The 16,212-nt window shown below is 43.1% G+C and overlaps 1 protein-coding gene across 2 annotated transcripts; it reads right to left on the bottom strand.

The window, feature by feature from the left end:
- Positions 1–5,913: 5,913 nt before the first annotated feature.
- On the bottom strand, positions 5,914–14,261 carry MRPS10 (mitochondrial ribosomal protein S10). 2 transcript variants are annotated; one of them, XM_073553438.1, is made up of 7 exons: positions 14,111–14,261; positions 12,807–12,877; positions 8,375–8,450; positions 6,833–6,969; positions 6,382–6,490; positions 6,154–6,243; positions 5,914–6,044 (listed from the first exon to the last, which is right to left on the bottom strand). In XM_073553438.1, exons 1-7 carry the CDS (start codon positions 14,171–14,173, stop codon positions 5,964–5,966), a joined length of 627 nt encoding a protein of 208 aa, XP_073409539.1. In that variant the 5' UTR covers positions 14,174–14,261; the 3' UTR covers positions 5,914–5,963. The 2 variants fall into 2 exon arrangements, with proteins under 2 accessions (XP_073409539.1, XP_073409538.1); XM_073553437.1 differs by lacking the exon at positions 14,111–14,261 and adding an exon at positions 13,856–14,014.
- Positions 14,262–16,212: the final 1,951 nt, after the last annotated feature.

The raw sequence follows: 16,212 nt of genomic DNA, 5'->3' as shown, positions 1-16,212 counted from the left end.
CAGAGCTGCAAATTGAAGCTTTATTAAAAAAAAACAAAAAAAAACTAATATATAAAATTATATTTTACTTAAGCCAGTTTCTACACTTCATAACTTTTAGGGTCAGGCTTGTCACAAGGTCCTGGTTGGAGAAATACTTTCTCTGGACAGTTCTGTTAGGTGTTACATTGATTTTAGTGCAGTGTCTGATTTATACCAGCCTGGGAGTGTATAACTAGACACATCAGGTAACACCAGCAGCCAATGATGCATCAGTCCTGGGGGACATCTAATGTTAGGACTATGGCTGTAAAATAAATGGACAATGATTTAGACTTTGACTATATGGCTGTAAAATAAATGGACAATGATTTAGACTTTGACTATATGGCTGTAAAATAAATGGACAATGATTTAGACTTTGACTATATGGCTGTAAAATAAATGGACGATTTAGACTTTGACTATGGGGAAAGACAAACCTGACCCATCAGCGTTAACTGTAACTGCCCCCTGCTGTCAAAACCACATCTGCTCCCTCCCACCTTAGATCAAAGCACGATTTCTTTCTCTGCTGTCTTCTAATATTAAGGTGTGTTGTGCTCATGTAATGCCTGCTTGACTTTTTTTTTTTTTTTTTCCCTCTTGGGGGTGCAAAGCATAAAATGACACAAGCTACTGCTGAAAATTTGCCCTGTTTCTTTTGTACCGTACAATCATCTGCTATACACAGCCAGGCTCCTAATGTAACTGCTGGGATTGGGATTCTCACCGATCCAGCAGTTAAACCCCTCATATATTTTATGTTGTCAATAGTGACAGCAGCACATGAGGAGTTTTAACAGGTGATCAAGACGCGGAGGTGCTGTTCAGGCCTCGGGGGTCTGTCACACGAAAAAAATGAAAATGTTCAGCTCACCTTTTTTTTTTTTTAAAGAAACAGTGTCCAATCCTGATGTTGAAAGGATGAATATAAATAAAAGGAAAAAAAATTCAGCACTTGTCTCCAATATAAATAAAACCATAGCATTAAGCATTTAAAAAAAAAAAAAAAAAAGTAGTAAAACTTCACATTTAAAAACAAGACATTCTTGCCATGAATAAGAACCTCATGCACATGTCAGGTTATTCTCATCAGGATGTCCTGTTTTTAAATGTGTGAAGTTGTATTACTTTTTGTTTGTTTCTTGTGTCTGGATGTGATATGTTGTACCCTGCAGCGCTACATGCCCTGACTAAGGCTAGGGTCACACTTGTTGCCGGCACTTGGACCGGAGTGTGCGGCTGCGTGTATTTCTATGCAGCCTCACACTCCAGTCCCGAGTGCCGGCCGCAGTGCCAGTTATTGATGCGAGAGACTCGCAAGTCTGACCCCGGCCTAAGGCCGGAGTCACACTGGCGAATAAAACGGACGAATGCATTCGAACCCATGTTATTCTATGGGGCAGCTCCCATCATGTGATTTTTTTTTTTTATCGCATCCGATCCTCTGACCGAGACAATCGTAGCATGCTGCGATTGTCACCGATTTTCGGATCGGATTCGACAATACAAGTCTATGGGGGCGAGAAAAAAATGGGACTAAAAACGGACCAGATGTGAGTTGCGATTAAATCGCACCCGGTGTCCTTTAGCAAAAGCCGGCAATTCTTTATTCCAATACAGTAAAATCACAGAGACCGGTTAAATAAAGAGAGAATTAATATATCTAGACACAAAATATAATATATATATAATTTTATACATGTCATAGAGACACATTTATACATATATTTGACATTCATACAGTTCTTCATAGCAGAATAGCCGCAGAAACATTAGCCGGCTTTTGTATAATTATGCTCCTGCCCAACATGAAATGACACATGGTTTACATATAGTTAACCATTTCATGTTTTTTTTGTAATGTCTTATCACTATTAATTAGATGACTGTTTGTGGGTAAAATTATGGAGTTGTAGGGGTTAATTTAAGGGGTTAATTCGTTGTATTAAATTACGGGGACTCCCTGCAGCCTCAGTGACGTCAGCAGGAGTCCCTGCAATTTAATACAACGAATTAACCCCTACAACTCCATAATTTTACCCACAAACAGTCATCTAATTAATAGTGATTTTCATTTCATGTTTTTTTTGTAATGTCTAACTATATGTAAACCATGTGTCATTTCATGTCGGGCAGGAGCATAATTATACAAAAGCCGGCTAATGTTTCTGCGGCTATTCTGCTATGATGAACTGTATGAATGTCAAATATATGTATAAATGTGTCTCTAGACATGTATAAAAATATATATTTTATACATCTAAATATATATATGTGTGTCTAGATCTATTAATTCGTTTGTGTTGGGAAACCTGTCATTGGGCTCCATTATATGTCCATTTTGCTATCCTGCGAGAAAATCTCGCCAGACAGATGTCAAAAGGATGCTTAGATGCGATTAAAATCGCATCAATGATGAAAAATCGCATCAAAAACGCATCACTGGTTTAGATACCTTTGTGCGATTTCGGACCGTTAAAATGGGACTGATTTTTTATTCGTTGTGTGTGACTCCAGCCTAAGAATTACAAAATATGTTCACATTGCCGACAATGTGCATTTTATTGTAACACTGACCGGTGACTTTTTGAGCTGTGGACATTGAACCAAACTGTCCAAGATGTTTTGTGCGAGTTTAAAAAGACAAAACACCATTGTACTGAGATGTTTAGCTGCAAGGAGATAGAGCGACACCAGATTAAACGTGTGCCATCTCCACATGCGCACTGTACTCGAATACTGGCCTCAGTTGTAAGGCGAACATCTGTGGCATGAGACAGGTCAACTTAAGGGGGTTTTACACATAGCGATATCGCTAGCAATATCGCTAAAACGTCACTGGTTTTGTGACGTTATAGCGATATTGCTAGCGATATCGCTATGTGTGATACTTACCTCTGACCGGCTCCCCCGCTGATCGCGCGAGATTGGGCGGCTCCATTTCTCGTCGGGCGCTTCCTGCTGAGACTTCCTGCTGTGACGACGAGCGACGCGTGGAGGCGGGCGGGAGGACGTCTTCATCGCTGTGTGTGAAAGGTGAGTATCGTGCGCTGCGTCATCACTGTGAGATCTTTCTGTATGAAAGCTCACTAGCGATCATTTAGCGATGCACCAGCGATCCTGACCGGGTCGTATCGCTGGTGCATCGCTAAATGTAAAAGGGCCTTTACTCAAGACAATCCTTACCTTTATTTATGCAATCTGTTGCTCTGTGACTAAAATTTTGCTGGTTTAATTCATATGCAAATGAAAGTTAAGGGCGCTGGGAGTGTTAAAGCACTTCCTGAGTTTTTCCCTTTCTGGCCCTCATTACTTAAAACAGAGGTAACACTGATTTCATGGATTATTATTCCTTTTGTCCACCTCTCTTCAGCATATCCTTGTGACTAGACCAAGGCTTGGACACACAATTTCCATTTTAAGCCTTAGCTATATTAATTTTTGTATTGACAGCTCAATTATTGCTGGAGGCACGTCCAGCTCTGCTCACCTATAAGAGCATGGCGGAGGGGCATCCCATGCCAGCACTCGAGTCTGGCTTCACTGCTTAGAAAAGGGACAGATGTAGAGTCAAGAAAGAGTTTTCACAAATCCCCACTCCCAACTTTGTGACTCGTTTATAATTTTTTTTTTTTTATATATATATATAGATTACAAAGTTAATAAGTGTTCTGGTGTCCCTGTGCAATTTTCACGAACACTTATTAAACAGTGCCCCTAGAAATAGTTTGGCTTGTGGCCTCACAACTTCTGCTGAGGACATATAGGTAATTGCCAAGCTCTGTACTCAAAGTCAGCAACCCTGTTGGATTTTGGCAGGACTGGCCAACCATCTAATGTGTAGAGGGGGTCTCCTGAGTGTCCCCCTCAAATGGTGGAGAGAAGAATCAGGAAGTAGGAATTTGAGCCCCATATTTTTTTTATTAAAAAAGCAGTTATCAGGAGTCTGGCTGCAGATTTCTCTCCCCATTGAAAACCACAAGTATGTGGGAGTCCGGAGGAATAGCCAAAAGTCATCACTTCTATGGCCAATGTAACATGGGTGAACCCAGTGCCTGCAGCTTAAAGTGATGTTCCCATCCCAAAGATCCTGTCCCAATATGTTGTAGGTGTAATAATATCAGCAAATACCTCCAATAAGTATAGTTCTAATGATAAGCTATGTTGCTTACCCCATGTGCAGGGCATTGCAGTAGCTTAGGGAGCCATGTTTACGATTACTCACATAGTGACAGCTGTAGTGATTAACCATGGATACCTAAATTACTGCAATGTCCTGCAAATGGGATAAGCAACATAGCTTATCAGAAGAACTATGCTACATTTCTAAGTAAAGGTATTTGCCAATATTATTATACTTACTACATACTGGGATAGGATCTTGGTGATGGGAATACCCCTTTAAGGCTACATTTATACAAACTAGAATTCGTGTGAATGAAAAATCTGCACCACAGACTTTATTCTGCAACCAGTTTTCCAGTCAGGTTGGTACAATGAGGGTGTATGGAACTTCCTGGATATAACAAATATTAAGTGGTCATTCCCATCTTCACACATTAGAACTTGCTGGTTACTGGAGCTCCAACTACAGGGAGAGTAAATGAACAGAGAAACCAGAGCTATTTCAACTGAATCAATACTGCATGCGCTGACCTGCCATCATTGATAGTTAGGGCTTGTCCAGATGAGCGTATTATACAGAACTGTGTTGGCCATGGACTGTACCCATCGTAGCCAATGTGTCAGAGCAATTTTCCACATGGAACAACAGTCTGTATCCTGTGCAGGTACAAACACATGAAGCAATATACGGAACCCAAACAACTTAAAATGAGACCCTCCTAATTACAGCAGCTTTAATTCGTCAATATTAAAAAGGGGGGGGGGGGGGGCTTTCTATAGCAGGGTAGGTTACACATATGAAGGATAGGGGTTCTGGCCCTAGTTTGGCCTAATAGTTACCCTGCCTTACCACAGACGTTGGCAGTCTTAAGAAGCTGTATGGCACCCCCACTCGCCATCGGCTTGCCCTGAATTACCCTATTATACCCTGCTTCTTAGGCTGCCATATATATTATGCCCCCTGCCGCTGTCTGCCTGTGCATAGGATGAAGGGGGGGGGGGGCTCATGAATATCAAGGTTTACTTTGTAGGTGCTCATCCATGATAACAATGTAGTCGAAAATCTAGAGCAAGAAGTTCCACATGTGACTGTTGGTGTCTCTGCTCCTACCTTGTGCTGCTCTCAGATGGTTCTGCAGAAACTGGTAGATTGTTTTACATTATTAGAGAGAATCTATAAAGCAACATACATCTGAGAAGGTAAGCGTTACTACCTGCTGTGATAAGGACAGGTACGAGAATGATCTAAAGAGAGGAGCGAAAGGTGCGACAACCGTCTTGTCACACAGGCCGCAGCTTGATGTAAGTATTCACTTTTCTCCTGGTTGTAACAAATGTATGAAGAGCATTAGTGACAGCAGATTATACTGTTTTCACAGAGTCTCATTGGCGCTGCTTCCCTGGAACATGAGAAGCCACGCTGAGAGTATACGTGCAGCCTTGTTCCGGCAACGCAGAGGTATCTATCCATGAGGCTATGGCATCCAGCCCATTTCATTCGATCGAGATTTGTACTTGTTATGTAAGTGGTGAGCAATGATCGGATATGTGTAGATCGAGACCACCGCATGCCTCCGGTGTCCTGCTTCACATATAATGTCAGAAGGGACTAGAGGACAAGTATTTTTAGACTTACTGCTTGAGCCTATTGTGAAAGAAGCTACTAATAAGGTTATGATGCTAGTATTGGCCCACATGTACCTAGTGTATAGGTCTATTCTGTGTCAGGTATTGTAAGAAAAAAAAAACATTTGGCATGTGGCAAACCATGCAATACAACATTTATTATAACAGCTTCACAACAGCGGCACAGGTCACAAGGACTCTTTCTGTTCCTTGTCCAGCGTGTCCCATATCGGCTGTTTTAGATGTTCCGGTAGTTTCTCGAGTTTGGTCTGAAAGTAGAATAAAGTGTTCAGGTTTATTTTATTCCCCAGTAATCCAGAGCTCAGATCAGAAATCTTTGTGTGCACTCAGACAAGCCCAGGTCATTTTTCCATTTACCTTTGTGATCTCCAAGGCGACACCTTCAGGGACGTTGCGCTGGATATATTCTAAGTATACGTCGGCTGTGCTGCCAGTCAGATGTGTCAGCTGCAGATGATGGGGGTTAGGAAACCAAGTGTCCACAGAGGCATTATATGGAGATGAATACTAGGACCCCCTCCCATGTTTTTCAAGGAACAACAGCTTTTAGCTGTATCTGTATAGCTATGTTCCTCGAGTTCTTACCTTAAAGCATCTATAAAGTGTCCTCATCTCATACTGGACTCTGTGTTTCTTGAAAATGTGGATCGATTTTAACAGAGTGAAACGTTCAATCTTCCTCTTTGGCTCATGCCTAGAAATAAGATTAAATAAGTTTGTGAAGATCTGAGAGAAGTGACAGGAAGTGGAAGAGGGGCCATTGAGCTTATTGCCCTCTAGTCTAAATTTTTAACTTTGCTGTAAAAAGAAAATATTTGGCCAGCATTTAATGTCAAGTTATCTCCTGTCGTCACGGAAGATGACAAGTGTGGACAAGGTCAACTTCCACTGGCAAAATGGAGTGATCGACGGAAACTGCTGATTTGAGCAACTTCATTTTTAACCAGTATATATTGGGATAGTGATTTTCTTAATGGCAGATTAAATTCACAAAAATTGAACTGCAGCGTATAGGCTTTTTGCCCCTCATACTTACACCTCCAGAGAGAGGTCGAGCTCCTTAGCTGCCAGGACTGTGAAGTATTCATAGCTATCCAGCACTGACTTATCATGGCCCTTCGCTAACACTTCTATCGTCTTGTACAGGATGTCTGGTTCATCAGTAGTGCTTATCTGTATGAAGGAAAATAAATGTCTTGTAAAGCACTGATGTGTTCTGTGGATCATTTTCCTCCCTCACCACACATCCACAAACTGAACGTAGGGTCCAGATGTCTCTACATATCTAGCACCAATTCAGACACCAAAGATTGCTAACAGAAGTTTCTGATATCTACTCCACTATGAATTTGGTCATTTCTGCAGCATTCTTTGGAAAAAAAACTTTTTTTTAACTTTTTTTTGTTGTATTTTTTGATGGTTTTTGAGCCTAAGTTTTCAAACTGGTGCTCATGGTTCATGAATTTTGCACAAAATGAAAATTTTTTTTGCCTTTTTCTGTATTCGCACCTTTTCTTTGGTGCAAAATGTCTCAATTTGCACAAAAATGTAAGGCATGAATAAAATTACTCCAGGGTGAAGAGACAGGAGTACAGTTATGCAAAAACTTGGCGACTATATATGGTTATAGGTTGTGTTCCTGTATTTGATGCAGGCTCTGGTGCTGTGCTCGCACCTTTTCCTCACAAGACAGCTGATCTGATCAGTTATCATATGCCTCTAAAAGCCGTGGGTGGAATCGCGATCCACCCGCAGCTGTTAACATGTTAAATACCGCTATCAATCTCGAGTCAGCATTTAACATGAGCGCGCCAGAAACGCTTCATCAACCCTACCCTTCGGCCCCCCCCGTCACATGATCGCAGGGCGCTGATGCGTTGGCATGACAACCAGGGGTCTGCAAAAGACCCAAGTGCTTGTCATTGCAGATCTGCTATGAGGGCCGCCCACGTAGCCGGCGTTCATAGCAAATGGTCATTTCTGCTACACATAGAAGTGATCAGAAGATTGTAGCTTCAAATCTCTTAAGGGGACTATCGAAGCAAGTAAAAAAAAAAAAATATAAAGCTCAAGTCACCCCCCCCCTTTTTTTTTTTTTTTGCAGTACATTATATGGTCAAATCAATGGTGTAGTTCAAAAGTATGACTGGTCCCACAAAAAACAAGCCGTCACATGGCCATATTGATGGGAAAGAAAAAAAAGTTATGGCTGGGAAGAAGAGGAGCAAAGAATGAAAACGCAAAAAAAAAACAGAAAATCCCAAGGTCATGAAGGAGTTAACAAAATACCAAATACAAATGGAAAACAAATACCAATGTCCATAATGGCAAATGTTATAAATGTGAAAATAAAAAAAAGGGGGACAAAAAAAAAAAAAAAACACCAAAGACTAGCAAACAAAAGATGTAAATGCAATAATGAATCGGGCCCTTGGTTTTTCCTGTGAAGGGATTATAGCCCTCCAGCTCCCTCATTCAGTCACACCCTGGATGATCATCGATTATCCTAGGGAGATGCCACTAATGTAATGCATGAAACATTTACATTATCAAATGTGTAAAACATCCAGAAACTTACCAACTTCTGCACTCTGGTTTGTAGATTATTTGGAGGAGCTGTTGATGTCTCTGTGGGTACCACACGGCTGGTATTTCTTTAAAAAAAAAAAAAAAGACAATGGGCACCTGATATATATACATGCTTCAGTCAGACTATGGCATTATGTTAATTGTAAAGGACATTCATTCATGTGGAGAAATTTCTACAACTCAAAATCAGTTTGTGTTCTCTTCTCAATGAAACTTCTGTAGCCACCACCTGATTTCCACCAGCGCTAGTCAGAAGTAAGGGATGGGCAGGAAGCAGGTGAGGTAAAGGAGCCCGTGCAAATTAGATGAACCTGTTGAATTTGGAGGGACCTGCTGACCATCTGAGGTGAATCGTTGGCCCCACCATCACTTCCCTGACAATCCTTTTTTTTCCCCCTGGAGTGAGGAGTCTCTATGGGTATGTTCATCCAGAGATTTTTTTGCAGCAGTTTTTGGAACGGAAACTCAAATATTCAAAAACTCCTGAAGAATTCTTCTATTTGAAATCCACTTTGATATCCCCATAGGCAGCTTTTGGAGGTTTTTTTCCCCCCCTGAATAGGTTTTGAAAAACTCCCAGGGTGAAAAAAAAGTGTATGTCATTTCCTTGAAGCAGATCCTGATGGAATCTGTTCCAACCCAGGCACTGTCCAATCAAAAGGCAGCAAAGAACGCTGCAGGGAAAACTCTTCCCAAAACGCCTTCGAGAAAAGTCCAAAACCTCTCTCTCAAAATAAAAAAGGCGAGTTTCCTCAAGCAAATTCTGCATTAAATTACGTGGGTTTCGAAGTCTTGGGGGGAAAAAAAATGCAGTATGAGGGTAGACTTATGGCTGTGTGCCCACGTTGCGTTTTTTTTTTTTTTAAGCGTTTCTGCAGCGTTTGTGCCGGCTCAGACGCTGCAGAGATGCTTCAAATTAATTTGCATGTGATTTTGGCTTTTTGTGCCAATGCATGCGTTTTTAAACGCTCAGGAATCGCTTAGCGGCTAAAGACACGGCCTGCTCATTAATTTCCGCATTGCTGAGCGTTTTTAGCCTTCCCCAATGTTCCCAGAAATCGCGCGGCTTTTTTTGCAAAAAAACAAGCGGAAAAAAGATGCGCATTTTCTGGGAAGGGGATCAGTTTCCTGAGCGTTTAAAAACACTAGCGTGGGCACATAGCCTATCAGAGGTTTTCTGTCCCTGTGAAAAACACTAGCAGGCTTGGCTGAGACCCCTGGGCTAGACAACGAACGTTGGGACGGGAGTCTACGTGCCTAATGTCTCTTTAAAGTTGTTCTTGTAATCAGAGTTCATGTACAGATGATGGGCAGATATGGGATAGGCACATGGATAGATATATTGGATGAATTGGAATCTATTAACCTCTTCGCGACCGCCCACAGTAGATAAACGTTGGCGCTTGCTGGGCTTTGTGCAGCGCCGACGTTTATCTACTGTCGGCGGTTTTGTGCCCCCCGGGACCCCCTCATACCTTATAACGCGGGGATCCCGGTGCACAATGCATGCTGGGGACCCCCGACGTCATCGAGACCTGATTGGTTCAGGTCCTGATGACGTCGCGTCACAGCAGCCAATGAGAGAGCTCGCTGGGAAAGCTGCTTGTTTCCCGGCGATCTCCCTCATTATAACGCGACTTCTCCTCTGAGCTCATGCTGACAGATGAGCAGAGGTGAAGCAGCGTTACTGTGTGACTAGATCGCTGCCTGGCACAGCTGATCGCTGCCTGGCACAGCTGTGCCAGGCAGCGATCTTGTCACACAGTAACGCTGCTTCACCTCTGCTCATCTGTCAGTGTGAGATCAGAGGAGAAGTGGCGTTACTATGTGCCGGGCAGCGATCTTGTCATATAGTAATGCTGCTTCTCCTCTGATCATCTGCCAGTGTGAGATCAGAGGAGAAGTGGCGTTACTATGAGTCAAAAATACAAAAAATAAAAAACACAAAAATAAAAAAAAAAAGTAAAGAAAAAAAAAGCAGGTAGGCAGGCTAGGGTTAGGGCTAGAGTTAGGGGTGTGTTGGGGTTAGGGTTGGAATTCGAATTGGGGGTTTCCACTGTTTAGGTACATCAGGGGCTCTGTAAATGCAACATGACGCCTGCAGACCATTCCATCAAAGTCTGCATTCCAGAACGTCACTACTTCCCTTCCGAGCCCCACCGTGTGCCCAAACAGTGGTCCCCCCCCCCACATGTGGGGTACCAGCGTACTCAGGACAAATTGGACAACAACTCTTAGGGTCCAATTTCTCCTGTTACCCTTGTGAAAATAAAAATTGGGAGCTAAAAGATCATTTTTGTGGAAAAAAAATGATTTTATTTTCACGGCTCTACATTATACACTTTAGTGAAACACTTGGGGGTTCAAAGTGCTCACCACACATCTAGATAAGTTCCTTGGGGGGGTCTAGTTTCCAAAAAGGGGTCACTTGTGGAGGATTTCCACTGTTTAGGCACATCAGGGGCTCTGCAAACGCGACATGACACCCGCAGACCATTCCATCGATGTCTGCATTCCAAAACGTCACTACTTCCCTTCCGATCCCCACCGTGTGCCCAAACAGTAGTTTTCTTCCACATATGGGGTACCAGTGTACTCAGGACAAATTGGACAACAACTTTTGGGGTCCAATTTCTCCTGTTACCCTTGTAAAAATAAAAAATTGGGGGCTAAAAGATCATGTTTGTGGAACAAAAATGATTTTTTTATTTTCACGGCTCTACATTATACACTTTAGTGAAACACTTGGGGGTTCAAAGTGCTCACCACACATCTAGATAAGTTCCTTGGGGGGGTCTAGTTTCCAAAAAGGGGTCACTTGTGGAGGATTTCCACTGTTTAGGCACATCAGGGGCTCTGCAAACGCGACATGACACCCGCAGACCATTCCATCGATGTCTGCATTCCAAAACGTCACTACTTCCCTTCCGATCCCCACCGTGTGCCCAAACAGTAGTTTTCTTCCACATATGGGGTACCAGTGTACTCAGGACAAAAACTTTTGGGGTCCAATTTCTCCTGTTACCCTTGTGAAAATAAAAAATTGGGGGCTAAAAGATCATGTTTGTGGAACAAAAATGATTTTTTATTTTCATGGCTCTACGTTATAAACTTCTGTGAAGCACTTGGGGGTTCAAAGTGCTCACGACACATCTAGATAAGTTCTTTAAGGGGTCTAGTTTCCAAAATGGGGTCACTTGTCTGGGTTTCCACTGATTAGGCACATTAGGGGCTCTCCAAATGCGACATGGCGTCCTCTCTCAATTCCAGCCAATTCTGCATTGAAAAAGTCAAACGGCACTCCTTCCTTTCTGAGCTCTGCCGTGTGCTCAAACAGTGGTTTAGCCCCACATACGGGGTATCGGCGTATTTGGGAGAAATTGCACAAAAAATTTTGTGGTTCATTTTCTGTTTTTACACTTGTGAAAATAAAAAAAATGGTTCTGAAGTAAAATGTTTGTGAAAAAAAGTTAAATGTTTACTTTTTCCTTCCACATTCCATTCATTCATGTGAAGCACCTGAAGGGTTAATAAACTTCTTGAATGTGGTTTTGAGTACATTGAGAGGTGCAGTTTTTAGAATGGTGTCACTTTTGGGTATTTTCTGTCATATTGACCCCCCAAACTCACTTCAAATGTGAGGTGGTCCCTAAAAAAAATGGTGTTGTAAATTTTGTTGTAAAAATGAGAAATCGCTGGTCAACTTTTAACCCTTATAACTTCCTAAAAAAAAAAAAAATTATGTTTCCAAAATTGTGCAGATGTAAAGTAGACATGTGGGAAATGTTATTTATTAACTATTTTGTGCGATATCACTCTCTGATTTAAGGGCATAAAAATTAAAAGTTTGAAAATTGCAAAATTTTCAAAATTTTTGCCAAATTTCGATTTTTTTAACATATAAGCGCAGTTCATATCTAAGAAATTTTACCACTATCCTGAAGTACAATATGTCACGAGAAAACAATGTCAGAATCAGCAGGATCCGTTGAAGCGTTCTAGAGTTATGGCCTCATAAAGTGACACTGGTCAGAATTGAAAAAATTGGCCTGGTCACGAAGGCAAAAACAGGCTCAGGCGCGAAAGGGTTAAATAAAGTTTGCCAATACTATGAGATCAGATGCAGCAGCCATGTTGCTGCCCATCAGGTCTCTACTTTTCACTATACATCCAGTGGATTGTAAGAAATAAAGACACTAATGTGACAGCAACACTGAACTGTACAGATCTCACAGTGTCACCAAGGAGACAGAAGACTACAGGAGCTGATGACCGTTTACAAAGTTTTCTTCATTGTGACTAATTGAAACAATTAACAGCAGCTTTATTCAATGGAGAAATTCAGACAGGAAAAAACCACGAGCCGGTCACTGTCATCCAATATGACCTTCAGAGAGCAGACACCGCACCACTGTACTCACGTTACATTGCGCCTGTAAGTGTGGGCAACAGCACAGGCACAAGAGGGAGGACGCCGCTGTGTTCTCAGCACCTAGGACAGAAGCCAAAGGGAAAAAAGATGCTCCAATCAAAGAGGGATTACAGGACAGAAAGAAATCTAAGCAGGTGTCACATATACAGCGAATAGCTCAAATAGAATAGCTGCCAATCACTGTGGGGTGGAAGGAGGTGAGACTCACAGGCTCAGAGTGGGGAGGAGAAGGAGAGTGGGCAGGACTCAATCTCTCCACCTGTGGCAGGTGGGAGAGACTCACAGGCTCAGAGTGGGAAGGGGAAGGAGTGTGGACAGGACTCAATCTCTCCACGAGAGAGACTCACAGGCTCTATCACTGTGGCAGGTGGGAGAGACTCACAGGCTCAGAAGGGGAAGGAGTGTGGGCAGGACTCAGAATCTCTCCACCAGAGGGACTCACAGGCTCTATCACTGTGGCAGGTGGGAGAGACTCACAGGCTCAGAGTGGGAAGGGGAAGGAGTGTGGGCAGGATTCAATCTCTCCACGACAGGGACTCACAGGCTCTATCACTTTGGCAGGTGGGAGAGACTCACAGGCTCAGAGTGGGAAGGGGAAGGAGTGTGGGCAGGACTCAGAATCTCTCCACGAGAGGGACTCACAGGCTCTATCACTGTGGCAGGTGGGAGAGACTCACAGGCTCAGAGTGGGAAGGGGAAGGAGTGTGGGCAGGATTCAATCTCTCCACGAGAGGGACTCACAGGCTCTATCACTGTGGCAGGTGGGAGAGACTCACAGGCTCAGAGTGGGAAGGGGAAGGAGTGTGGGCAGGATTCAATCTCTCCACGACAGGGACTCACAGGCTCTATCACTGTGGCAGGTGGGAGAGACTCACAGGCTCAGAGTGGGAAGGGGAAGGAGTGTGGGCAGGATTCAATCTCTCCACGACAGGGACTCACAGGCTCTATCACTGTGGCAGGTGGGAGAGACTCACAGGCTCAGAGTGGGAAGGGGAAGGAGTGTGGGCAGGATTCAATCTCTCCACGACAGGGACTCACAGGCTCTATCACTGTGGCAGGTGGGAGAGACTCACAGGCTCGGAGAGCAGCAGGAGAGTCTGTGAGTGATGGGTGACACAGGCCGGGCGGGCCAGGCTTTCTCTCTACAAGCCAGTGGGGTGAAGCGGAATCTGTCACAGCCATTTCGGGCTACACAGGACACGCTGAGACCTGTAGTCCCACATTCTGATAAAAGACGGATGACTGCGACGAACACCTTGTCTATCCTGCGTCTCTATAGCGACTATGCCTTACCTGGCAACGGGCCGCCGCCAGCACATTGCGGGAGAGAAGGGCAAATCCTCCACATGCGCTCATGTCCCTTTGACCCTCAGCGATGACGTCCCTTCCGGCGCATCTTCTCTGCGTTGGTGACAACCATAGAGATGAAGACGGAAGTAGAAAGTATAGTGTTCTGTACGTCACACACCAGAAAGAGGCTCTTGGGGGAGGAGATTACTCGCGGCCATCTTTGATTTGGGCAGTTTGGTTCCTATCTGGTTAATAAAAATATTCAGGATTGAGAGTCCTCAGTGGTTGATACCTTTTAATGGCTAACTGAAAAGATGGTAATACATTGCAAGCTTTCGAGACTACTCAGGTCTCTTCATCAGGCTAGACTAATACAAAATCTGAAGTCACATATTTATGCACAATACAGCCTAGAAAAAATGCAATAGATAAGACAAGTGACGTGAAGCTGTATTGTGCATAAATATGTGACTTCAGATTTTGTATCAGTCTAGCCTGATGAAGAGACCTGAGTAGTCTGGAAAGCTTGCAATGTATTACCATCTTTTCAGTTAGCCATTAAAAGGTATCAACTACTGAGGACTCTCAATCCTGAATATTTTTCTATCTACTGGCTAACACGGTACAAAGATATACATCTTTCCTGTATCTGGTTAATGTGAATATTAACTCCTTACCTTCCACCAGTTTTTCCGTTTTCTTCTCCCCGTCTTCCGAGAGCCATAACTTTTTTTCATTTCTCATTTCTCCGTCCATCATGACCTTGATTTCCGCCGGACGAGTTGTAGTTTTGAATAAAACAATTTCATTTTATCGTACAGTGCGCTGAAAACGGGGGCGAACATTCCTGGTGAAGGGAAATGATGGCGGAGAAAAACCCCAAATCATCACTGTGCCTCGGGTGCTGCATTTACGCCATTCGTTGTGTGGTAACGGATTCTCCGGGTCAGAACGAGCGCAGCGACACCGAGCCTGCAGGGTCTATAGAGAGATGAGGAAATATGGAACGTCAGTGATAAGAATATTTGGTTTCCGCCATTTTCTGACTCCATTTTTCCGTAACGTTTTCATTTCTGTTTTTTCCATGGTGAAGTGTCGTCTTCAATGGTGTCATTTTGGGGTTACATATAATATTTTGATTTTTTGGGCTTTTTAAATTTTCCCATACAAGGATCACCAAGCTACGACTTGTCTGCTGTGGACACATTATACAAAGAGAGCGATCACTGGAGGACATCATGGTCGGAAGAATAGAAGGAACAAAGGGAAGAGGAAGACCAGCAATCCAATGGCTTGTTACTATCAAGATAATGGCGGAGAAGACCCTGGTGGACCTATCTAGACTCACACAAGATCGATCCTCCTACAAATCGTTCATCCATCAAGTCACCATAGTCCAGGATCGAGCCAAAGGCCAATAACATGTTAACATTTACCATATGAGTTCACCCATTTTATGTCAGACTTTTGCAACATCATCGATACCAAATATGTTTATTGGTAGTACTTTTTATTTTTGGATTTTAAAAGCGGGGGCGATTCAAGCTTAGTCCTTTTACGGGAATTAAACCAGCTTGAATTTATCGATTTCCTGCCAAACACTAGCCATAGGCCCCTGGTTCCCACTCCTCAATGATCCACGATCACTTAGTGTGGGAGGCAATGGCTGCAGAGACAGTTCTGTGCACAAGGTCACAATGACCGTCAGGACCTTATGAGCACGGAACTCTCCAAAGCCTCATCAGAGCCAGAAGTCGCAGCTCAGTGTGAGTGGCCTGGGGATTTCAGTGAGCAGTGGGGATCAGATGTGATAACATCAGATGGGGGATTATAGGGTTTTTTTTTTTTTTTTTACATTTATTATAAGGAATATTACATTGGCGGATAACTTCTTCAGTAATCAAATTTCCAGGGAAATCTGCACGATCAGGCAAATTCAGTTTCCCTGATTCGCTCATCTCTAATGGCCACCGATCATTTATCCTAGAACATCGCTTTAAATTCCCAGACAAATCCCTTCAAGTATCAGTTTCCTAATATAGGACCGTGGCCAGACTTCCTTCCCCTAAGGGCTAAATCCACAGGTAAAATGACCTGCGTTTTAC

Source organism: Dendrobates tinctorius, unplaced genomic scaffold (genome assembly GCF_039654945.1).
Source record: "Dendrobates tinctorius isolate UK_male_01 unplaced genomic scaffold, ASM3965494v1 ptg000201l, whole genome shotgun sequence".
Taxonomy (NCBI): Eukaryota; Metazoa; Chordata; class Amphibia; order Anura; family Dendrobatidae; genus Dendrobates; species Dendrobates tinctorius.
The sequence above is the reverse complement of the archived record's forward strand: the minus strand, read 5'-3'. Positions and strand labels throughout refer to the sequence as shown.